The sequence below is a fragment of the Poecilia formosa genome, unplaced genomic scaffold (genome assembly GCF_000485575.1).
Source record: "Poecilia formosa unplaced genomic scaffold, Poecilia_formosa-5.1.2 Scaffold35, whole genome shotgun sequence".
Taxonomy (NCBI): Eukaryota; Metazoa; Chordata; class Actinopteri; order Cyprinodontiformes; family Poeciliidae; genus Poecilia; species Poecilia formosa.
This window is the reverse complement of record NW_006799974.1, coordinates 132,949-157,501: the sequence shown is the minus strand read 5'-3', so window position 1 is coordinate 157,501 and position 24,553 is coordinate 132,949. Positions and strand designations below refer to the sequence as shown.

At 35.5% G+C, this 24,553-nt stretch overlaps 4 protein-coding genes and 1 long non-coding RNA gene across 5 annotated transcripts; 3 read left to right on the top strand and 2 right to left on the bottom strand.

Moving 5' to 3' along the window:
• The first annotated feature begins 4,119 nt into the window (after positions 1 to 4,119).
• Positions 4,120 to 5,300, top strand: LOC107836011 (uncharacterized). Its single transcript, XR_001661860.1, has 2 exons — positions 4,120 to 4,270; positions 4,658 to 5,300. It is a non-coding gene; the product is annotated as an uncharacterized LOC107836011 (long non-coding RNA).
• Positions 5,301 to 6,006: 706 nt separating this feature from the next.
• On the top strand, positions 6,007 to 8,193 carry LOC103136839 (uncharacterized). The gene is made up of 6 exons (XM_007550273.2): positions 6,007 to 6,099; positions 6,214 to 6,534; positions 6,782 to 7,141; positions 7,245 to 7,373; positions 7,466 to 7,524; positions 7,629 to 8,193. Exons 1-6 carry the CDS (start codon positions 6,057 to 6,059, stop codon positions 7,758 to 7,760), a joined length of 1,044 nt encoding a protein of 347 aa, XP_007550335.2. The 5' UTR covers positions 6,007 to 6,056; the 3' UTR covers positions 7,761 to 8,193.
• Positions 8,194 to 9,943: 1,750 nt separating this feature from the next.
• Positions 9,944 to 12,678, bottom strand: LOC103136838 (uncharacterized). Its single transcript, XM_007550271.1, has 6 exons — positions 12,602 to 12,678; positions 12,134 to 12,478; positions 11,712 to 12,047; positions 11,323 to 11,439; positions 10,449 to 10,516; positions 9,944 to 10,370 (listed from the first exon to the last, which is right to left on the bottom strand). The coding sequence occupies exons 1-6, from the start codon at positions 12,672 to 12,674 to the stop codon at positions 10,230 to 10,232; spliced, it is 1,080 nt and encodes a 359-aa protein (XP_007550333.1). The 5' UTR covers positions 12,675 to 12,678; the 3' UTR covers positions 9,944 to 10,229.
• A 3,234-nt stretch (positions 12,679 to 15,912) lies between these two features.
• Positions 15,913 to 17,983, bottom strand: LOC107836008 (uncharacterized). The gene is made up of 6 exons (XM_016670564.1): positions 17,938 to 17,983; positions 17,483 to 17,827; positions 17,061 to 17,396; positions 16,585 to 16,701; positions 16,387 to 16,445; positions 15,913 to 16,295 (listed from the first exon to the last, which is right to left on the bottom strand). The coding sequence occupies exons 1-6, from the start codon at positions 17,981 to 17,983 to the stop codon at positions 16,248 to 16,250; spliced, it is 951 nt and encodes a 316-aa protein (XP_016526050.1). The 3' UTR covers positions 15,913 to 16,247.
• A 5,533-nt stretch (positions 17,984 to 23,516) lies between these two features.
• Positions 23,517 to 24,553, top strand: LOC103136931 (uncharacterized). The gene is made up of 3 exons (XM_016670563.1): positions 23,517 to 23,571; positions 23,717 to 24,049; positions 24,138 to 24,553. The coding sequence occupies exons 1-3, from the start codon at positions 23,529 to 23,531 to the stop codon at positions 24,551 to 24,553; spliced, it is 792 nt and encodes a 263-aa protein (XP_016526049.1). The 5' UTR covers positions 23,517 to 23,528.

Genomic DNA, 24,553 nt, shown 5'->3' with positions numbered 1-24,553 from the left:
CAGAGTCATTACCACTTGTAAGCATAGCATTTTTTTTACTGAACTCAAATATTGTAGATGCAGGTGTTTGTCAAAGCTGAAGAAGAATGTATCAATTTAACAATTTATCTGTACTAGTGTTGCTGGATCATAGGAGTCTCTTTGAGATTCACTCAGCCATATTCTAGATATATCTTGCTAAGATACACCCACTGACTCCAAATCAAAATATCAGAATCTCAAAATCTGCATGATCCTTTAGTCTATGGCAGATCTTATTCAGATCAGGAAGCAAGACTTAAGAGGGATAACTCTATATAGGTGACTACAAACAAGAAATTCTGATTTACTTTATTTTTTCTTTGATACAAAGAAAAATGGCCCTGCGATGGACTGGCGACCTGTTCAGGTTGTACCCTGCCTCTCTCCTGTTGACCGATGGAGATGGGCACCAGCAGCTCTAATGGGATAAGTGTGTAAGAAAATGGATGAATAGCTGGATGGCTGGATCAATGTAATGCACAAGGATCTCACATGGGAATTTTTGAGGGTTTTGTTTAATTCTGGGCTCACTAAAGACAGATATGTCAACTACAAGGTCCATGTATCAAGCCTATGAGACAATGTCACATATATATTATTAATGGCCCACAAGTTGCCATTAATTATTTACAAGTTTGACTTGTAATCTCGCAACATACAGCATCTCATTATGCACTGCAACAGCGACTTCCTATTCAAGACAGGAACACTCTAGTTGTCTGAGAGAAGCAGCAAGGAAACTTTCCATGTTGCTAAGGACTAACAGACCAAGTCTGCACCACTGTGATCCCAAATGTGCATTTTGCTGTTGAACTGAGCATTCTTTGCAATAAGCTTGCAGGGCACTTTTCTATCTTTTCTATATTCAAACAAAAAACAATTTCATTCTTCACTTGTTAAGAGCTCCTGTAACCATCCAGAAAGAGATTATAGAACTGCCGTGTAGCAGGACACCCAAGGCAGGGATGACTCTGTGGGACCCACAGCATTTTCCCTTTTTGAATTAATGCCCTGACTCCGCCTCCAACCTGCTTTGAATTCTCCACATTTGGTAGTACATACATAAGCAAACAATCGTGACGAAGATGAAGAAGAGGCATAGAAGCCAACTTATAGAAATGCTGTTTTAAATTCAGCCTGTTGGAGATCTTGAATATATTAAAATATGATGACGCTTCATTGCAAGGATTTGTAAGGATTCGTTTTAGGGAAGAAAGATAGAGACTCAAAGTAAAAAAAAAGAAAAACTTTACTGCCATCTCTGCTTCTGCATAATAACTACCTACTTATTGGTTTGAAAATCAAAAAAGAACCTCATTTGTAGCTTCCTTTTTAAAAGTTAAATATTGTATCAAGAACATTGTGTACTTTTAAACTTGGATGTGATGTTTAATTCTTAAAAAAAAGATCAACAGCTGTATGTTGGCAGGTCTTTGTAGTTGTATTCTACATGTCAAAGCCACATGCTGCATCTCCTGTGACAAACAGACTGTGGTGAGGCACGTCTCAGGCCTTTGACCGACCACAGAGGTTGTTTACTCAGATCAGACGTGCCTCGCAGCTTCGACAGGATGTGCAAGGTGACAAGAAGTGGGGGAGGCATAAAAATCCTCTGTTTCTTTTAAGTTTGACATTAAGTTAGACTAAAACAGTTGCATAAATAATAATGAGTTATTTTTCAAACTGTGCATATTATGTTACACTATGTCATTCTGTCTTGTTTTGAGAATTTTTATACTAAAACGGTGGCGCATTTCATGACAGGTGGAACAATGGCTGTTTCCAGATCGAGACGCAGAGACAGTTTATACCGGCCATTCAGAGTTTCATATTGACTGTCTGGCTTTCAGTGGGAGGATGTGTGAACTCAGTGATGACGTGCCGTACATTTGGACTTTGTAGTTGATTATCAGAGACACACATTTTAATTCTAGAACTTTTTTACAACCTCAGGCTTTTAGAAGCTCCAAGTTTCCAGTTGTCGCTCTTATCAGCAAAGATTTAGGCAGATAATGAAGATCAAATGGTTGCTGGTAATGCAGACAGGAGAAATAACTCCAGGAAAGTACTTTAGTGTATAATATTTACACTAATGTCTGGTGAAAATAATAGTCAGCTTATTACAATAAACTTCACATGAAAGTGTTTCACCCTGAGAGTCTTAACCTAAAACACTCTTTAGTTCATAAATAGATTATCATGAGCTGTTTCTTGAGGTGTTTTAGTGGGCTAACCACTTCACTTATTGTGGTTCAAAATATTTTCTTCCTGAATTAGGTCTCTCTGACTACTAGGCCACAAACCCCCATCAGCCAGATAAACTAACTCTAGGCTGCTGGATACGAACTTTTACGTCAAAAAAGGAGGGCGATTCTTTTTCTTTCTGTGGGTTGTAGTATTTTAAAATCCTTGTTATTTACAGTGTCTGCATTGTGACACAATGGTCCATAATGCAGAAAGATGCAGAGACTAACATTTAATTGTGCGTGAAAAACTTTATGAAGTTAAAAGACATTTTATCTATGTCAGGGTTGTTGGGCGTAACAGTGAGTGAATCCACTACATTAGATTAAAAGCAACCCCACTGGTGGATTGTATAAGGATGACTCACTGTTAGCACAGAACATGACTCATATCTCTTCTTTTTTTCTTGAGTAATTACCTTCCAGATCACCAAATACTCTGAAAATATTCTCAACGAAAATAAGTCTTCTCCTCTTCATCCATGCTTTCCATGAAATTTCAGTCAGTTCTCAACAAAAAGTTGTTCAAAGTTTTCATCCTACTCACTATGTTGATTTACACACACCCAACTGTTGTTAATGTTCTGCCAGCTCTGCAGTGTTGGCAACATATTTTTTTGTTCACATCTAGGGTAAAAGAGATATGGCACTTGTTGGGAAATCAGACGTCCTGATGCCTTCTTCAATGCTTTTCTCTACTTACTTCACTCGTCTTGAAGTTTTTCTTGATTCAGAGACCAGTTCTCAAGAATAAAATAGCCTGAGGTCCACAAGAGTCTGCTAGAGGTTTCTATAGACATCTGCTCACAGCCCAAATTTTGTTGACTGAGTTGACTAAACCAACTCAAATTGTTGGTTTATTTTCATGACATGAGTGACTCTACACATGACAATTAAAAGTGACAGATATAATATTCATATAGTGTGTGGTGTGCAGACGAAGGGCAAAAATACAACACGCCACACACAAACAGGTGTCACTGCCAAAAAAGAAATCTCAAAACCCCTTGAGATCAAATGTGAATTCAGAGTAAACAGACATGGCTGACAACGAAGCCATGTCTGTTGTCAGACATGGCTTCTGACAACATATCACACAATATTGTGATATTTGGGGAGTAGAAAGCAATAAGAATGAAAAGGCTTTACTATTGTCATGGTGAGTGTTGGTGATGAGGGCCCAAATGCAACTGGCTGAGATGTTGTGTTGAAGTTGTAGATTTAATGAAAAAAGGAAAAGCAAAAAACTTACAAAAATTACAGGGAACCAAAGAAGAACAAAAAAAAAAACCAGCAGAGAAAACAGGGAGGTCACAGGGAATAATGTGTTTAACAGGAGGAACCAGCAAGGAGTGTGAGGAAGAGAAGGGTTTAAATACTGTGAGGGTGAACGCTGGAACAAAAACCTGGACTGGTGAGCTAATGGGTTGCAGATGTCAGGGGAGAGAGAGAGAAAAATGGCATACGGGATGACAGAAAGTACACAAGGGACTAGGAAATGAATACAACACTAATAGCTATACCTAAGAAACATAATTAAACTAGAGTAACAAGGAATAACTAGAGGCAAGACATACACATAACTAGAAACACTGAGAAGGACGGAGCTAAAGTAAAACAGAAACAAGACTGATCTAATCAAAGAACTAGACTAAAACAGTCAGAATAATCAAACCTCAAAAACAACTCAAAACAAACCAGGACATAAAAGTAACAGTATGATCTGGAGGTGAGTTGTTGTTGGATTCTTTTGTCTTCTGTGTTTTGGATTCCTCTCTGTGTTTCTGTCACTTCACCTTCTGATTGGCTTCACATCACATTCAACAGGCTACATGATCATTTATCCTCTGGGAAACACGCAATATCTCACTGGACATACAGGTCATTAAGACAATCCAACATGTTGAACATCCCTGACTTAAGGTTGGAGCAATGCTGATGAAGATTCTCTTTACAGTCGTCATGAAAATTAAAGCATTCTTAGGGTTGTTAGGAGGAAAGATCAGGTAAAAAAATAAAATAAAATAGCATATTAGTTAAGGAGTGAATCAGGCTGAATATCCATGTAGCTTGTTTAAAGAGATACTGAGGTGTGTTCAGTCCTTAAGTGATGAAAATCTGTTGCAAATTTTGCCTTAATTGTAAGACCCTCACATTGATTTTTATTTTTTTTATTTTTTTTTTATTTAAGCAGTAAGGTCATAAAAAAATAAATAACAGGATAGTTCAGACACTATGTTTGATTAGAGGAAAAATTGAAAATATATGAGGCATGAATGGCATAAATCAGCAGAAAAAATAATCAGTTCTATGTGCCATGTAAAATTCATTGTCACATCGCTGTGCAGTGATTTTAGAGCATCTTTGCATCTTTGTTTCATGAAAACTTCCAGCTTTCTGCATTTTGGATGCTGGGTGGTCCCCCCAGGCCTCTCCTCTGCTCTTCTATGGAACAGGGATGTGGCTGTTCCTGTGGTGGTCGTCCCGGGGCTCCTAGGGGCCTCTGGATGCCTGAGTATTGGATCTTCTCCATGTCTGCCTCAGGTTCCAATGGTTGGGTCTGCGGGTCCTCACACGTGCTACTGAACATTTATATAGAAAAACTTGATCTGGACATGTGTATTCACAAACTCACTCAGCTATGGATTCAGGTATTCTTGGATACATTGTCCTGTGCTGTGGTTACACCTTGTGCTTTTCAGTATTAATGTTAGATATGCATATTCTATATGTCCTTTTAGTTTCTTGATTCTCTTTTTTTTCTCTCTCCACAGGTGACATCCAGTGTGTTTTCTTGTATCTTCTCTGTCCTCTTTCCTCTCCTCTATTCTCATCTCCCTCTCTCCCTTTTACTTGGTACCCAGCTCTTTTCCTTTCTCTTCTTTTCCATCTTTTAGTCCACTGCATTTGAAATAAGCCCAAAGCAAATTCTAGTTATGTCTTTGCATACACACATACAGTAAATATATATTTAAACTCTGTTTACTAGTAAATACTAAATAATGTTACACTCATGAAATCAATTCGTTAAGGCTACTCCTTGGCACTCACGTTTGTTCTATATTTAGTTCATGTGAAAAGCTTTGTAAAATTTTACATAGTGATTTTTAAGAATACATGCTTTTTAATATTGGTTTGTTAATTTAATTTGGACTTCAGCTGTGCTTTTTTAAAGGTGTGCTTATTGTAGCAAACTCATGCCATGTGAAATTCATAAAAGCAATATCACCTTCACAAAACCAAAAAGTCTGGGGTTTTCAAAAGCCACTAGGTCCCTAAAAAGAGAACACAAAATAATTGTTTTCTAGTAAAATTTTTACTTCTCCATAAAGTATACTTTTAACTCAATAAAACAGCACCAGATTTTTATATATTTAATAAACCTGCTGATGTTTTATTGGGAATTCTGAAGCCATGTCCAGTATTATTCTATTTTTGATTTGAGTTCTTTGTTTTTGTTTTGCTTTTTAGATCCTTAATCTAATATCATTATTACAGATTTATGTGTAATATAATTATTGCTTCTGTAGGCTTCAAACCCCTTCTTTTAACTTTACACATGTAGTAAAACTCACCAACACCAGATGACAAAGCTCTTTGCTGGTGTTCTCTCACATTTAAGCTGGAAAGTTTTGGTTACCCTCTTTCCACTGGGGTAGCTACACAACATTTGAATAGGCCAATCAGATGTCTAAGAAATTGTTCCCTCCCATTTTATATTACCAAATTAAGAATTCGTCCTATATAGTAAACAGAATTAACTGCGGCATTGAGTTGATAAACGCCCTCAATATGTACGCTGCCTTTTTCATCCTGCTGATGCTCCAAGTTGAATGTAAGTATGTGGAGAGAGATCAGAAAATGTAGTATTTTCTTTATTTAGTAAAAAATATAACGCATTGGGGTTATTAATTACTATTCTGTGTAAAAATGTTTTCTTTGTGTGCAGATGCTGAGAACTTTGTCATAACAACTATTGCTGTTGGAGAAACTGCGACTTTCTCTTGCGAACGACATTCATCTGGGGCTGTTGGATCCCTCTTTTGGATAAAACTTATCCCTGGGAAAATGCCTGATATATTAGGCTCAACATTTACTTTTAATTATCCCAAGTCAAACACATATTCTCGCATTTCAACCAAACAAGAACCTGGGAGTTTTGTTCTACATTTAGCAAGAAGAAGGCTAAGTGACACAGCATTTTATTTTTGCTTAAGGACACAAAAACACAACCTTACTTTCTTAAATGGAACATTACTCAGAATAAAAGGTAAAGGGATTCATAAAACTTTTTAGAAAAATCACAAACGTTTTAAATCCATTAGTGTTTTATCAATGTGAATAGGTTAATATTCACATAGTTTATTTGTGTGTTTTTTATGAAGAAACATGCATTAACCATTTCTATTGGAAATATTTCTAGGTTTGTTTAATATTTAAATGTATCTTTTTTTAATGCCCACGTCCAATATAAATCATTTGTATAAATGTTGTAATTTATCTCTTTTCTTCTCTAGAATCAGAACCTGATGTTACTGTAGTCACTCAAGACTCTCTATCTGATGCAGTTCATGAAGGGGATTCTGTGAGTCTGCATTGTTCAGTTCTCTCTCAGTTAGAGAAGAAAACATGTCCAGAGGAACGCAAAGTGTTCTGGTTCCGAGTCTCTTCACCACAGTCACGTCCCAGCTTAATTTATGCTCAAAATGAGGGTGATGGAAAATGTGGAGACGATCCTGAGTCTCAGTTTGGACAGAGTTGCGTCTTTAACTTTGTGAAAGACAACATCAGCTCCTCTGACACTGGAACCTATTACTGTGCTCTGGCTGCATGTGGAATGGTAGTTTTTGGAAATGGCACAAAACTGGAGTTTCAAGGTAATTCCAATGTGTTTCTGCATTACAGTAACAATATTATGTCATATTTTGATTCTTCTAAGATGACTTATATGTAGATATATATATTTTTTTTATGTTTCAGATGACAGCATAAATAATTCACAGAGGAACATCACTCTCCTTCTGCTATGTGGAATCTTGGTTTTGATGCTCATTGCTACGGCCCTACTTATCTATTTGATTAGGAAAAAATGTTGTCACTTTTCCAAAGGTAAGAGTAGTAACTAGATTATTTTTCTTGAAAAGTGGAATTTTTTTAAACATAAAATTAAACTCTACTTAAACTGCTATAATAATTAACAGATCCTGAGTTTCCAGGCAGAAATGCTGCAGTAGTTTGTGGGCAATTACAAAATCAGCAGGTGAGAAATTTTATGTTGTTAAAAATATATCAACTAAATAATGTGCATCTTATATCTACAAATATCTGAGCATTAAGATCTGCCCATTCATTTTATTTCCCCAGAGAAGTGAAGACTCTGTAGTTTATTCTACAGCAGCTTTTACCCAGAGAAACGATGACCGAGTGGGCAGGGTGAAGGCAAGAAGAAAAGAAGGTACCATCTACAGTGATGTCAGGATCTTTGATAAAGAATAAAATCCTAAACCATGGATTCAAGGATCCTTTTAGACTACTGTTTTATTTGTTTTTTTTTGTTTGTTTTTTTTTTTTGCTTGGCATGCCAAAAAAAAAAAACTTTGCAGTCTTTTGCATTTAACACAGTATATTAGCTTAATAAATACTTTCACCAGGTTAAAGATCTTTTAATGTGTATTCAATTTTATTGTGTTTCATTTAAAAGCCGTGTATCCTTTTTGGTTTGTGTTAAAAGTTAAAGTGACTGATGTTCATCTGCCCAAAATATGTTTTAAAAAAATAGTGCAGCTTCATGTTTTTCTGCACTTTTTTGTTTCTTTAGTAATGCAACATAATACACTGTATGATGAATTGCGTATGTATGGAATGTTTTCAAGAGAGTAAAAGTTGTTGTAAGTGTGACCAAAAACAAAAAAATATCACTACAACAACCCACTTTTCATAAAATGTATAAATATTATTTTTTTTTACTGTAATAAAATGTAATAATACAGCTTGATCTTTTTTCCATCGTCATCAATGAGTTAAAATAGTAGCACTATTTTTTTTGGAAAAAATAATGTACTAATTTTTGGTAAGTGTAAATAGGGTAAAAGCATATCTTTATATAAATATATTGCATTTGCTTTTAGTGTTTCTCTGCAGCCAAAAAATTTAGAGAAAATAAGAAAGATAACTATATTCGTACCTCTTTAACCTTCTCTTGTGGCAAACCAGCAGAATGTAATGCATAATTGTGAAGTGAAAATTAAAAATGATGTAATAGTTCTTAAAACAACCTGTGTTGCACCAGTGTTTAGGCCATGTCTTTACCAGTATTTACTTTTTTTTTCCCATTCTGTAGCATAGGCTCAGTCACATCTGTAAACAATAGTTTTCAAGTCTTTCTAAAAATGCTGTGTGGCTTTAGGCCTGTGCCATTCTAACACTAGTCTAGACATGTTTTGATCCACACAATCCCATTCCAGCTTTATCATTTGGGTCCTTGTCCTGATGAAAGATGAACTTCTCTCCTGGTCATGTCATTTTTCATGCTGGTAATAAAGGCACATGTTGCATTTCTTTTTAGAAACTACCTTCCCCAAACTGTTTCCTGTTGTAGTGATGACCTGAATCTTGTTTCTATCTCTGAAAATGGTGCAGGTTAAACCGTTTATAAATTCATGGTAGAGGTCAGTTCATAAATTTGGTGTTGCAGTGTTCTACTCAATTTTGTTTTTATTTTTCTATTTTGTCAACACAATTGCTAATTCATGATGGGGTTTTAAGGAAATTTCCTCAGTTTGTGTCATGTAGTCATATTTTTTAATGAGGCAGTTTGACATTAGTCCTGTAACTGGAAATGAGGTAAATGTCATTTCAGATTTTTGTACTGCTGCCTTTAAAATTCTTTCTGGTCATCTGGCATATAATAATACAATAATCTGCCTTTAATTACTGTTCTGCGTGTAAAACATAAAGAAGGAGCTTTCTCTTAGTTAATTTCCAGAGGCTTTGGTTTGTATTTCTCCTCTTTCTGCCCAGGTTTCTGATGCAATTGTGCTGAACTTGTTTCTGCCATTGCCTTTATAGCCTGGTACAGTTAAGTTTCTATCTAGAGTTGTGTGTCTCGATACAAATGCCTTATAACATCCACCAGTGATGTGTAGTCCAGGGACACAAGTGAGGCAGCACCTCAACTGTGATTCTAACAAGTAAAATGGGTGCATGAGAAATAAAATCAGAGGAGGTCCTAGAACATTTGGTTTCCTGGGCAAACAGCCCCTGCGGCCTGGCTTTCTCATGTTAAGAAAGCATGAAGGAAGTTTCATGTGTCTGACTTCTGGTATTTATTAATGTTTGCCATTTGCAATTTGTTTTGCAACTAAAACATAACTTGGAAATCTTCAAATCATATGTTTGAATAATTTGTGAATATTTTGTGAATACAGCACCCAATGTTTGGCCTCAATGCAGTTTTTTTTCTTTCATCAAAATCAATATTCCTGCACTCCGATTACATTATAGTACACAATGGTAGTTAAAAGGACTACTAACATTAACCATAGCAGTGGAGCTCTTTGGGAACAACACTCAGTCGGGATCAATATTTAGAGGAAAACTCGAAACTGAATTTTTGATGTAAGTTTATTCCATCTGCATGAAGGAAGTTTGTTTGAAATAAAAAAAAAAAATGCCACACATCTGTTGCAATGATTTATTCAGCTTTTATTTTGTTACATATTTGTCAACATAATTTACAATTATGTGCAATTTAGTTGATTTACGCAAAGAGAAATTACTTAGTGTGATCCATGGAATAAAGAACAGCTGTTTTTTTTGTTGTTTTTTTTCATGTGTTAACATGCTGATACTACAAAATGAACAAGTAAGAAAAAGGGGCAAAAAAAACATGATTTTGCATTACAAATTAAGTTATGAAAATATGCTCTAAAAGAAGAGCATCAAATGTTAAGAGTGATGTAATGACTAAAGTGAAGAGAGCTGATTTTGGTGACCATCTGATTTGACAGTGGAGTAAACACATTCTTGTGGATGATTTTTCTTCTCATTAGACCTTTTAACCCAGGTTTGCACTGATGCATAGTTCACTTCTATTGCTTCTCCATCCTGCAAAAGAAGGAATAATTTAGTCTATTTTCATGTTTACAGAACGTGTTGTGAAGAAATTGTCAGGGATATATTTACCAAGTTTCTTATGTGAACATCTTTTGATTTGGCATCCTCCACCACCAGACTGGAAGCACCATTTTGACCTTTGAAGAACAAACAGTATTTTCATAGATTTTCTCTTTTTCATGTTGTTTGCTTTTGGTGTTGTGAAAGATTTTAATGTTTCTTCCAATTTGTCTTGTAGTTAATTAAACTAAGCTTAAGAGAGACAGAATGCTTTGCAAATATAATTGTCTTTTATAAGAATTTTATGACATTCAAAAACTAGAACATACTTTCACGGGACTTGGTTGCAATGCACAATAACACAAAGAACAACTGAGCCAGTCACATGACCGAGATTCAGTGGATTTAGGCCTCAAGTTTTGGAGAAGACTACTTTAACAAGTTCAAAGATGAGATTTTAGAGATTTTGAGAATGACATATTAGGTGACTTCAGACAGACTGGTCTCAGTACTTTTGAAACTAAAGTGCTTCAGATAAAATAGCTTGAAAAAAGATAACTCAATACAATCAAGGTTTGTGAATTAACATGTTTGAAAACACAAAACACTTAATCTCACAGCAAATATCCTGCTTCAGACATAAGTAACCTCTGTCAGGATCCAGAAAACTGAGACAGGGAACTGGGACTACAGTTCAAACAGGGTCATTAAAATTGGACAGTAATACAGAAATAATGTTGCTTTGCCTAATGTAAAGCAGCAGGCAAATCTGGAATGCACAAGAAATTATGGATCTGTCTGTTCTGATTGTACAGACTGGTGGAAGCGATTTCATGCATGGTAATACACGTAAGCTTGGGGTCAGCATTTTCAATATTAAAGATTTTAAAAGCAGTTCGTGGTTAATATAAAATTGACTCTGTATTGAGTAAGTGAAACTCACCTTTGGTTTGTCCACAATTTCGCTTCAATTTAATGTAGATAATTAGGAGGACTATAACAATAACACAGCAGGCCAACAGTCCTCCAAGTGTAATGACAAGACTGTCAACATTTTGCTCTAATTTAGAAAAAAAAGGAAAGGCACATTTCAGATATTTTTCTTAACACAAGTGTACTGGCAGTCAATTTTTGCAATTGGACATTATGACCAAGGCTACACTAAGCCAGCACGATAAACTATAACGTCCAGAAATAGGTTAAAGAGTTCTCAAGCACATGAAAAAAATAAAAGCGACTCATTAAATTAAATTATTTATGTGCTAAAGCTCTGACAAAACATTTATATTTCTCAGATGTATTTAAAGTAGCCAGAAAACACAAAACACATACTCATCTCCACTTTGGTTCCTTCACCGATCACGATTGATCCACATGCTACCACAGCGCTGTAGTAAACTCCAGCATCAGATGAGTCTTGTACAGATAAACTGTAAGAACAGCTTCTGTCCAAGTCTTTGTCGCTGATGTTTGTCTGGGTATAAATGATGCCTGGATGGAATCGTTCTGATTCAGTTCTGAACCAGTACATACTGGGTTTAGTTGGGCACTGGGACTTTTCTTTATTCTTGGAGAGAAGTGAACACTGGAGATTTACTGTCTCTCCTTGGTGAACCAACCTTGAATTTGGATGTTGTTTCAAGTAGAGAGATTTCTGCTGTTTATCATCTGCATGGTAAATATCACAGGTAACACAGTTAATGAAAAAGACTTTACATGTCAGTGAAGTAGAAAGTCAGAAAACATCATCTTACCATTCACAGCGAGGAAAGTGCCACTGATGAACTTCTGTGAATATGTTGTTCCAATGTGACATAAATATGTTGCTTCATCCTCTTTGCTGATATTGAAGATAGTGAGATCATAATGAGACCCTTTGATTGTTATTGCAAAGTGAGAGCCTTTAAATTTTTCACTTATCGTTGGTTGACCAAGAATCACAGAACCCACTATTTCAACCATATATCCAAGAGACTGTTTATACCAGTTAACAAATTTAAGATCCTTCTCAGATGCATTGCAGTCGAATGTGATATTGTCACCAATATCTACCAGAGTTAAGGAGATCAGGTGGGAAGCCTCAACAGTATGAATTAGAGCTGTGGAAAATAACAGTGAAGGCTTTAGTAATATATAGTTTTAAACATTCAAGTCTGATATACTCCAAGCACCAACTGGTTTGTCTGGAGATGCAGTTCTTTCTAGAAAACAAGTATTCTTACATGCCACGCTGAGAAAAATCATTGCAGCCAGTCTTGCGATCATTGTGGTGCAGCTATTTCTCTTCTCGCACATTTGATGTCCTCTTACCAAATGGAAGGCTTAGTTTAGGTGGTGTCGAAGTGTTTCCAAAACAGACAACAGTGATTGGCTGAAATGTTCGAAGATGTACAGCCCACTGCATTTGCTAAACCTGCGAGGCCTTTTCAGTGAATAAGGGATTGGCATATCCTCATTTAACTTCTTACTTATGATAAAAACAATGTCAAATCTTTAATAAATCTTTTAAGTTTTATTAAATCTTTCGGTTTTAGTTTGGTCGGTCTGAAAATATTTACGGTGGGATGAATTTCTTATTACGATCAGTCATTTCTACTGGGTCAAATCTGCGCTACATAAACAAGTGTTTTTTGCTGTGTATTTGGTTTTCTGATATCCAAAGTTATAATTATTGTAATGCCTTACACATTGTTAAATAGCTATGTTAACATGTGTGGCAGATTTTGTAAAACATCATAAGGGAAGATGGTAGAGTTTTTTGCTTTCAGTAATAGCTTGTTTGTTGTTGATGCTGTTAATGAAGACTGCCAAAGTAATTAGTTTTTCTTCTGTTGTTATATTAAAAACATTTGCTGCTGTCACTTGTCTGCTGAAACCTGCCATGGTCAAATCCTTTGTAACAGCGGTCATACATGAGCTTTTTTTTTTATTTCGGTGACTTTAAAATGTTAAGATCTTAAAGTTATGGAAACAAACTTTAGCTTTGCAGATTCAAAGAATTTTTCTCTAAGCTGTTTTTAAAGAATTTAAATTAAAACCAAAATAAAGTCACATAAACACAAGTTCTGGAGGATGTATTTGGTCTGCAGTAAACTGGTAGCTGTTTTAGTACCAGTAGCTCTGTACAGTCAATATAGTTCCAAGCAATCCATTCTCCTTAACTAACATGTAGCAACATTTGACAGTTGATTGCATTTAGTTGTGAATAGGATGCATTAGGAAATTTTTAATTTATGTAAGACTATGACTCAGATGTTAGAAGGCCTGACAATGTTTTCTAATACTATGCTTTATCAGTGTTGATATTTTAACCTCATTGTAATTCAAACAGAAGGAATCGTCTGTTTTCATTTAGCAGTTAATTATTTTTACCACTTGGGACCAATCATAAACTGTGCAAAAATCCCAAATAAGATTGTAGTGCAAACTTTAATAAAAAAAAATAAATGAGAAAATCATCATCATCAGCTTTATTAAAGACACAAATAGGTCCATAGAAAAATAATACAAATAATAATAAAAAACAATCACATAAAAAGATAATAATCACATGTACAAGTCACTGATTTAAATTGACATATACCATTATAAAGTGAGGGTAGACTTACTCTGCCCTGGCATTTTAGTACGCGGTACATTTTACACCTTATTTTACAATTATACTTTATTTCTTTGTGTTCAGATCTATGTAAATGACACAGGAACATATGTGGCATAATAGGGGGAAAATGTGTTCAGCAGCTTATAAACAATGCAAACAGTGGCTTGTTTTGCTCTCAGTGGAACTGAAAGAATATTCTAAGTAAATAAAATGTTAAAAGATGACTTTACAGAATGATACAAAATTGTACAGACAAACAGTATTTTCAATCATTACTTTTCCAACAATGTAAGCTGTTTTAACTGTAACACAGAGAACTACTAGATTTTTATTTTTCATTTGTATTATAATAAATTAAATGTTTGATTTTTTTTATCCTGTGTTTTTATTTCTTAAAGATAGATTCAATATTTTGTTTAGTTATTACTCTTTCATGCAGAAGTTACAAGACTCCACCACAAACCCCGGCTGCTTTCCGGCCTTTCTCACATTTTGTGACCTTCTCATTGATGCCTTGTTGCACATGTTCACTTTTTTCATACCATGGGTTTCTCTGAAGTTTGTCTAAATGTTTTAAACTTTATAAAAAGAAAAAGAAAAACCGCAAGCGTTCCCTTTTCATTATGAAAAACTACATGCAAAAGTGACAGCAGCAAATAGAAACAGTTGCAGGCTGGTCTATTTTACCTTTGACCAACTGCTGAGGCTGTTTACTGAGAATAGATGCTCTGCAAGCCTCAACCAAACAGGAAGTGCGAAAAGAACAAAATGTAGCCCTATTATGCTCAAATTAGGTCATTAAAATCATATTCATTTTTTCTTGTGTATGTTTTTTTTATTATTATTTTTGTCAAAACAATTTTATAATTGTACATATTTTTTTAAAGAGAAAAGTAAAGGTTCACTTCAAAGTAAGCTAAATGGTCGGGCAGGAAACAAAGCATCTTTGTTTTCACACTTGTGTTTACCAAACCACAAGCAGTTGTGCTTAAGTTTCCATGCATCATTTCTATGCATTTGTCAAGCATTATTTTGTTTGTTGGAAGGTTGAACTTTGTGTTCAGTACCTCTGCACACTACGTTTTTATCCTCACGTTTTAGTTATACTCCAAATTTAAAAACGTCATACATTATGCCTGAATAATCCCACTAATGCAAATGTTTTTAATCTCATAAACATTCCTTCCCTCAGATATCTGAAGTTAATTCACATCTCCCATTTGAAATGTGTCATTTTTTTAAAATCATTACAGTATTTTTTTTCTGTGATTACACAGAAAAACTGATATCATTTTTGATGTCATTTTTCTTACTCATGTTTTGAATGAATATGAGAGGCGTCTTCTCATAACTGGAAGACTGATAGTCAAGTTTTTTTTCAACAGTTCCAGTTAAAAGGAGCTTTTCAACAGTTCCAGTTAAAAGGAGCTTTGTGATACTCACAGTGCTGCCCTGAAGTGAACCGCATGAACGATATGACCCTAAACATCTTTCCAACTATTCGGAGGGGATTTGCTAATGTAGGTAACATCAAAAGCATATTAAACTCTAATGTTAGTTTTTATTTACTGATTTTCAACACCACTCAGTCTGATTTAGCAGTGTAGAACATGTCCCACTTTTCATCACAAGAAAAGCATACTGCCTGTTATTGGGGATAAACCCAGGTACAAACTTAAAAATGTACCTGGGAAAACATTTCATGCACACTGTCAATTGTTTTTCAACGGATCTTTGAGTTTTGTCTATTCATAGTAATTGCTTGTGAAAGCAAAACTTGCTCCCTTCCTCTAAGAACTCTACCATTGTTATAAAGTACATTTAGTAGATATTAAAATAAAGATAACAAGCTGAGCAGAAGTTGATAAAATGAAATTGAAACCACTACACAATACACTTTGTGTAATACAGAATTGTTAGCATTTATTTGTTTAACCCGATGAGACAACTGACAACTAGTCATTTACACGTATTTTGGTCGACTTTGCATTGATACTGTAAAGAAATCATACAATTACTTTTCACCAAATACATCTTCTTCCTCTGCAACACTGGGCATAGCAAGCATAAAATACTTCCAAGCTATTTTGATATTTTAAGACAAAATGTAAGTGTAAGCTGAAACAGACACCAATGCAATACATTTATTTTTCACAAATTTAAATGCTGGTTTACTGGCCCCACTCTGCTTGTAGAGTGGATCACTGATGGACAACATCATCGCATGTGACAGTGGTGCAAAGACAATGATGGAGCTTCATTTTATTTCATTTCCATCTCTTTACTGTGTACTTTGCTCCTGTGGTTTCATTTTTCTATGAGAAAAAATAAAATGTTATTTTCAGCCATATAACACAGAATGGCATATAGGAATGATCATCATGATGTCATGTCTCATTTATTTACCATCTCATTTGAGTGACTTAGATTGGCATTTTCAGTATACATGAGGACACTAAGTTCTCCTGTAAAGAAAAGAAAAGCTTATTAATTCCTATGGATTTTGAACATACAGGTTCTCAATTTTATGCATTTAGAGTGTTACTCTCTACCCATTATCTATGTACTTTATCCCAGGAGGGTCCCAGAAAATTGCAGGCCTACCTTTGAGGTGTTGACAAATGTTTTTGTCTTTGTTGTTGAAAATTAATAGAAAAATCACAAAAACGCAAAAAGCCAACAGTCCTCCAAGTCCAACGACAAGAGGATTCGAATCTTTTCCTAGATTGGAAAAAAGAGCAAACAGAAATATTAGACAGAAATATTAGACAAAATATTAGACAACATGATAATGATAATCTGTGACAGACTGGCGACCTGTCCAGGATGTACCCCGCCTCTCGCCCGGAACGTTAGCTGGAGATAGGCACCAGCACCCCTCCCGACCCCACTGAGGGACAAGGGTGTTCAGAAAATGGATGGATGGATGGATAATGATAATTGAATCATCATTGAGTTGCAAGACCACATGAATTGAGATCTCCGATTGGCATGAAACTTCCCAGCGAGTTGTTGAGTGGTCCAAAAAGGACAAACCAAAGTAATATATTTATGAAAAGTAGAAAACACAAAACACATACTCATCTCCACTTTGGTTCCTTCACCGATCACAATTGATCCACATGCTACCACAGCGCTGTAGTAAACTCCAGCATCAGATGAGTCTCGTACAGATAAACTGTAAGAACAGCTTCTGTCCAGGTCTTTGTCGCTGATGTTCCTCTGGGTATAAATGATGCCTGGATGGAATCGTTCTGATTCAGTTCTGAACCAGTACATACTGGGTTTAGTTGGACACTGGGACTTTTCTTTATTCTTGGAGAGAAGTGAACACTGGAGATTTACTGTCTCTCCTTGGTGAACCAACCTTGAATTTGGATGTTGTTTCAAGTAGAGAGATTTCTGCTGTTTATCATCTGCATGGTAAATATCACAGGAAACACAGTTAATGAAAAAGACATTACATGTCAGTGAAGTAGAAAGGCAGAAAACATCATCTTACCATTCACAGCGAGGAAAGTGCCACTGATGAACTTCTGTGAATATGTTGTTCCAATGTGACATAAATATGTTGCTTCATCCTCTTTGCTGATATTGAAGATAGTGAGATCATAACGAGACCCTTTGATTGTTATTGCAAAGTGAGAGCCTTTAAATTTTTCACTTATCGTTGGTTGACCAAGAATCACAGAACCCACTATTTCAACCATATATCCAAGAGACTGTTTATACCAGTAAACAAATTTAAGATCCATCTCAGAAGCTTTGCAGTCGAATGTGATATTGTCACCGACGTCTACCAGAGTTAAGGAGATCAGGTGGGAAGCCTCAACAGTATGAATTAGAGCTGTAGAAAATACATTAAAAGTACATGCTCATTATTTTGAAAACACAAGAATGTTTTCCATGTAAATAGTAACTCAATATGATTATTTTCTTTTTTCAAAAATAACCTACCAGTCGTACTGAAAAACAAAATTAAAGCAGCCACCCTGACAATCATCGTGGTACAACCTTTTCTCACACAACTAATGTCTTGTTGCTCAAATGCAGAGTTTAGTTTGAAAGGTAATGGAATATTTTCTGGACAGTGATTGGCTGAAACGCTGAAGATAGCCTGCCCACCGTATTTGGTATGCTGATGCCTTTTTCATTTTAAAAGGTTTTCTAATCTAATGATTGATTCTTGAAATTCTGTGAATGTTTGTTCGTGAAAAGTTGTTGTAAAAAAGCAAAACATTTATAGAAAGTGAAGCTAATGTGCTCTAAACCTGAAAACTTTGAAGATGCTGAAAAGGGAGCAACTTTGAAAGCGGCTTATGATATGACAGTGGAAATTTCAGTTTAAGTTGTATAACTAAATGTTTCTTTTGCGGATATAAATGTTGCTTTGACCTCAGTCATTTCATATGCTACTTAGTCGCTACACAAAATCTGAAATGGACAAACAAAATCCTGACATTTATTGTACAGGTGTGCCCTTTTGGGCCCTTTGGCTGAAATTAATGAATATTTTCAGTACACTCTTAAAGGATTTACAGGTTCTTAGTGCTTCAAAATGTCTGTCATGGTGAAGTCCCTCAACTGCAGAGACATCACTGCTTGAAATATCACATTCTTTGTGCTGAAGACATCCCTGGCAAAACCTCTGCAATAAAACTTAGAGCTGATCAGATAAGAACTGATTCCCACTAGAAAAGTAAGGCCTGAATCCCAAAGCCTTGACTCTGTCTACAGAGGCCTGTTGTGGTGCCTCTCCATTCCTCGACAAGAAAGTTGCTTTCCTCAGAGTTAAGTTTCCAATCTAAAGTACAAGAAGTTCTACTGAGAACCCCCCTGCTGGGATGCCACGTTATACCTGCCGAAAGAGAACAAGTTTTTATCCTGTTCCATCAATTTTTGGATTTTGGATATTGCTTTAACCCGACTGATAATCGACTCACAGTGAGACCGATTCATTGTCTGGACTGTTAGATTAAGGGCTATTGTAAATTGCCTTTCTATTGCATGCTTGCTTAATGTTTTGCTGATTATTTGCTGATATTCTTATATTATGTTGTTGCTTTGCTTCTTGAAGTCACATGTCAGAGAAAGTCTCGGACCAGAACAATCTAATTCAGTGCTGCTGGGATACAATGGTTCTCTTTCAGCCAATCTCTAATCTCTTTCTCCTTCTTGTTCTTGCTCCTTTTCTTTTCTTGATTACACACTCAAATCATATCTACTAAGACCACATTTTCTTCGTCCAGCCTAAATGTCAGCCCTCAACATGCATAGTTACACGATTCAAAGTATCTGAGTCTGAACAGTGACCTGACCTCCTCTCCTTTTGGGTTGGGTCTTGATCCTCCCTCACCAAAGGGTGGAGCTACTCTGTCTCACATCCCTGTTATGCTGCGTTTATGGTTCTACAAATCTGATTTTCCCTTACTTTATGTCCCTTAAAAAAAAAATAAAAATCCCTCTTTTTTCTGCGATCTGACTGAATTCCAGTTATCTTTATGTCATTCAGATGTTCTGAGAGACATAAAATGATCTTCGCTTGGGCATATATGATTTTGGTTGCAACTTTTAGCACCACCTTTTGAGATGAGACTTTCCATCACCTCCACGTGACTGCGTTTCTGAAAGTGACAGAGCTACTTTTAGATCAGTGGTGTGACCGCAAACACCTCCCCACCGCTCCACCTCTCGCCCCTCCCTCGAAAGGGACGGACAGGAAAAAGTAGGTGGGCCAAAATGGGGTGGAGCTTTTAAACATACATTATACTAAGTTCATTTTTTATTGTTTGTGTGAAGCATAAAGTCAAAGTGCACAACTCAAACCAGTGCCATTTTATACATATGTGAGTGAAAATGCCTTATTGTTAGATAAAATTATTTACATTTGAAGAGAAAAGGAGCGTTGGTGCCTTTCTTGAAATATTTTACTTGTAGTGTTGAAAGATTAGCAACTTTATTGCATATTTGTTGAGATGGTGTAATATTTATCATTAATTGTGATACCTTAACATCTTCAGCATTTACAGATGACCCTGAAATGTGTTTCAATGGTTTATGACACTATTTTATACACAACTCACGCCAGGCCAAACCGATCACAATGTCAAAATAAAATAAATCTGCAAAGGCTGTACTTATCTTATTTCCAGTGCAATGCTTGAGAATTTGCAAAAAATACTCTCCACACAATCATGTTTGTTTCCATTAATGTTTGTATGCAATAAATACAAATTAGTTCTAAAATAATGCTTCACATCATCACTTTCTCTTAAATCTATCCATGTTGCAATGTAAATATTACATATTTGAGATTTTATCACCTCATAAACTCTCTTTGACATATTTCCCATAGTCACAAATAAAGCAGGTTTCCGCAGCTATTCTGACAGAGTGGAGTTGTGGTGAGAGGTTCAGACCCCTTCGACCGACCACAAAACTTGTTTACTGTGAACAGATGCATCACACGCTTTGCTTCAACTGGGAAAAAAAAGTCAGAAAAAAAGCTCAATCACATTAGTTTAACTGTAAGGCTGATATTTCCCATGTTAGTTACTTTAAAGTCAAAATTAAAACATGTTAATGAAACAGGTATTTTTTTACTGAAACTTATAAAATGTTTTTATACCTGCAACAAAATATAAAGAAATGCCTTATAAAAAGCATAACATTCTTGAAAACATGATTACAAAAAAAAAAAAAACCTTCACAAAAGCAACCTTGGTACAACAAATAAAATAAATCTAGCAAGCAGTGAAAGAAAGAACGCTTGAGTGAAAATAATTCAAGACAACTTAATTTTGCATTCATGAATTTGTGCTTATTTTTTGGGTAATGTTCGTTTTAACACTATTATTGTGTTACTTTGCTCGTATCTTTTCATGCAAACTAAAGAACGGTTTACGTGTTTGTTCATCAGAGTGAAGCTGCAGCTTGGACAGGAAGGAAAGCCCCTTTGTTTTCACACCCTCGCATGAACAAACCACAACCACAGCAATGCTCAAATTCTCATGCAGCGTTTTATGATTTCTGTCAAACTAGATGACTGAAAGTAGTTCTATGCACAAAATTAAAATAAAACAACTAATAAAACACATAATAATAATAATAATAATAATAATAATAATAATAATAATAAGTCATTAAATCATTAAATCATTAAATACATGTTTATATTTATTTTACTACTTGTTTAAATATGGACATGGCATTTTGTTCAAATAATTGAAGTAATAAATATCTGAACGTGTTCCTTGTTTTTTGGATACTTCCTGTAGTTTAAATACACGACTTGACTTTTGAAGTTGACCATTAGTTAAGCCATAAATCAAACTGATCTAGTCTGGAGTGTGGCCAACTACATTCTTCATCTGCTTGGAGAAGGTTTGATCTTCACACTATTTAGGTTTTTGCTTTTTAAAGATAATTTCTATGATGATATTTTATAATTCAGAACATCTGGGATTAAGTTGAACTTACTGAGACAAGTTTATTTTTTTTATTATTATTATGTCATTAGCTCAGTGCCACCATATTCATCCCGATTTATAGACATACCTGTTAATATTGTCTGTTTTCTGACTTCAAGCTAAGTTTTGGATGCCAGTCTTTTAGGACTTTAGTGCTGTCATCTGCTTTTCAACACAGATATATTTATACTTCAGTGACCAAGCTGCTCTGAAGTGCAGAGAATGGAAAGTGTGCCCACAAACACCTCCCTAACTCTTTCATCTATGCTCCACCCACTTGTGCAGTGAATAGGAGGAGCTTCCTTCAGAAGGTGGAGCTTTTCAGTTTGAAAATGTCTTTGTGTGTTATTGCATCAAAGGATCTTGTTCCTATTGTTTCTAATGAAGTGCAGATGCTTCACACTGTGACTTCACTAAGTGGTCCAGACATCACTGTAGGGTTATGTATTGGGGAGTTTTAAAGATAATCAGAAATATATTTATTTTAAAGAGTGCAGCATAAATCCCCTCAAACCACAACACATTACAAGCAAGGGAGTTCTTTTGTGTTTACTGTAAATCAGTTTTAAACTGAATTTAATGGGATTTTTTACATCAGATTTTATATTTATTAGATATGAAACACTTATTTAGATATCTGAGTAGTGAAATACTTTCACCATCCACTGGTTAGACGGATAAAGTGACTCAAGAGGCAAACTTTTGGGTTCATCCCTGGACAAAGACTCTATTGCTCTTAGTCCAGAAATGTATTTATATTTTACAGATAATACCAAGCAGGCATTTTAATGTCTTTTTATGTCTGAGAAGAGTTAACTGCACTATTGAACGAGGGAAGCCAACTATTCAGGATATTCACAGTGGCCTACCTAAACGTACTATACATTAAATTTTACCTAATAACATCAAATGTACATGAGCCATCATTAACAACCCAAGTCATCCCCACATACAAAAGAATCGAAGGAAATTACTCCACAAAGAAAGATTTGGGTAAAATATTGGAAAAGTCAGAAGAACTAAAAATATTAGTTTGACGCCATCTGACTGGACATATTCTTGTCGTATTTCCTTGGCTTATCCAAATTTTTTGCACCAAACTTTATTAAAGCTCCAACAGCAGTGGAGTCTCCGGCCACAAGCATTCATAGAGGCCATTACTGTTGGGCTTATTACTTGTGTTGGTAAGGGAAAATATACTTGTCTTTCTGAAAGTTATGCGAGGGCTAACTAGAGTCACTGCTAGTTACCTTTTTGAGAGCTCTTGTGATTTATTTTTGACCAGAATGTTCGGTTCAGAAATATAGCTGTATGTTTTCCACAGTAAGACTATTTTTATGAAAGTCTCTTTGCTTTTCCATCACATTGTCCATCACATTACTGACCTCTGCTGTCAATTTTATGTCATTAGGAATATTAGAAATATTTTTACAGAGAAAAATGCTTACATGTTTAATCCCAATTTTACCCACTGAAATTCATTTTGTAGGAGAAATTTTGATTTTGGTCAAGATAAAAGTAAGTTCCTTTGGGTCAGAGGTTATGGTGCTGAGATTGTTGGCTTGATTTCTATTGCCTGTCCTGTTCCATTCTGCTCATTTGTCCATAATCCTGTTCCTGTTGATTGTTATGATTGCTATGTTTAGCCGGAACATATTAACTATATTGTCACTATGTTATCAATCTAATTAATTCTATATTAATAGTTTGTTAATATGTTGCTATGTGCAGACGAAAATGGTAACATCAAAACAGGTCAGGTATTTCTGAAGAGACACAGAGAATAACAATCAAATAGCAAAATAAACTTTAAGACCATTTTTATCTGCTGAGATTCAATTTTGGTTTTATGTTGTCAAACAGAGCTGATTTTAGGCAATCACACAAGGAATTTTGTGATAAAGCTTGCTTGGATGAAGCTAGGTTAGAAAATTCAGATGATTTATGTAGATAACAAACACCATAAGTGGCCAATCAGATCACACTAAATAGTTCCCTCCCCCTGAACGTCATTGTATTAGTTTGACCCATCCTATGATCCTCTGTACTGTACACAGTCTGAAGAGGGATAGTGACAAAATGCCTTTAATCGTATTTTTTCTGCTTATGATCAGAGCTGGCTGTGAGTATGAATGAAATCTACGCTAAATACGTATATTTTCATGAAACAGAGATCGCACCGTCCATATGACTTTAGCACAGTGAAGATATTTTGTCTTCTCTTGTCAATAGATATTGTGTGATGAAACTATTTTTTCGTATTGCAGGTTGTACTGAAGAATTTAAGTTTGAAGTAAAGACCGCAACTGTTGGAGAAAATGTGACCCTTAGCTGTCCACACCAGACCTCCGCTCTCTACAGAGAAACTTTGTATTGGATCCGACTTGTTTCTGGAAATTGGCCTGAATTTCTCGGAGCAACATTTAACTTCATGGACGATGATGTTTCCAAGATCTCTCACATTCAGACAAAACAAGAACAGGGAACATTTCTTCTACATATTAATAAAGCCAAACGCAACGACAACGGACTCTACTACTGTATTAAAATCAGACAACTTGATTTCATATTTATTAATGGCAATGTTCTAAAAGTGCAAGGTAATACAATTAATAAATTACTTACAAATCATATTATGAGTAATTTTCTTTTAGTTGTGAGACTGAGACATGTTTTTTTGTTTTCCAGGACTAGAATCAGATATCACTGATATCATCCAGATGCCTCCATCTAGCCCAGTTTATCCAGAAACCCGCGAGACTCTTCAGTGTTCAGTTCTCTCTGACTCTGAGAGGAAACCGTGTCCAACAGATAACAGGGTTTACTGGTTCAAAGCTGGATCAGATCATTCTCATCCCAGTTTACTTTATCTACAAGAAAACAGTGGAGATGAGTGTGAAAGCAGTCCCGAAGCTCCCTCTGCACAGAGATGTTTTTACAACTTCTCTGAGACCTCTGACGCTGGGACTTATCACTGCGCTGTGGCTGCATGTGGACAGATATTATTTGGACATGGAGCCAAGCTCCATTATGAAGGTAAAAGTCTTACATTTCCTCTTTATCAGATAATTTGCTTCAACTATGGTGACATAGGAAGTATATAG

What these genes read in the sequence shown, in the direction of transcription:
- LOC103136838 (XM_007550271.1), bottom strand. Translation starts at nt 12,674, where the DNA reads ATGTGCGAGAAGAGAAATAGCTGCACCACAATGATCGCAAGACTGGCT. An exon ending in CACTTTCCTCGCTGTGAATG is followed by an intron (nt 12,048 to 12,133) that starts GTAAGATGATGT and finishes TTTACCATGCAG; the next exon opens with ATGATAAACAGCAGAAATCT. An exon ending in ATGTTCACATAAGAAACTTG is followed by an intron (nt 10,371 to 10,448) that starts GTAAATATATCC and finishes CTTCTTTTGCAG; the next exon opens with GATGGAGAAGCAATAGAAGT.
- LOC107836008 (XM_016670564.1), bottom strand. Translation starts at nt 17,983, where the DNA reads ATGATTGTCAGGGTGGCTGCTTTAATTTTGTTTTTCAGTACGACTG. An exon ending in CATTTGTCAACACCTCAAAG is followed by an intron (nt 16,446 to 16,584) that starts GTAGGCCTGCAA and finishes TTTTCTTTACAG; the next exon opens with GAGAACTTAGTGTCCTCATG. An exon ending in TAAGTCACTCAAATGAGATG is followed by an intron (nt 16,296 to 16,386) that starts GTAAATAAATGA and finishes TTTTTCTCATAG; the next exon opens with AAAAATGAAACCACAGGAGC.
- LOC103136931 (XM_016670563.1), top strand. Translation starts at nt 23,529, where the DNA reads ATGCCTTTAATCGTATTTTTTCTGCTTATGATCAGAGCTGGCT. An exon ending in GCTTATGATCAGAGCTGGCT is followed by an intron (nt 23,572 to 23,716) that starts GTGAGTATGAAT and finishes TTCGTATTGCAG; the next exon opens with GTTGTACTGAAGAATTTAAG. An exon ending in CAATGTTCTAAAAGTGCAAG is followed by an intron (nt 24,050 to 24,137) that starts GTAATACAATTA and finishes TTTGTTTTCCAG; the next exon opens with GACTAGAATCAGATATCACT.
- LOC103136839 (XM_007550273.2), top strand. Translation starts at nt 6,057, where the DNA reads ATGTACGCTGCCTTTTTCATCCTGCTGATGCTCCAAGTTGAAT. An exon ending in GCTGATGCTCCAAGTTGAAT is followed by an intron (nt 6,100 to 6,213) that starts GTAAGTATGTGG and finishes CTTTGTGTGCAG; the next exon opens with ATGCTGAGAACTTTGTCATA. An exon ending in AACATTACTCAGAATAAAAG is followed by an intron (nt 6,535 to 6,781) that starts GTAAAGGGATTC and finishes TTTCTTCTCTAG; the next exon opens with AATCAGAACCTGATGTTACT.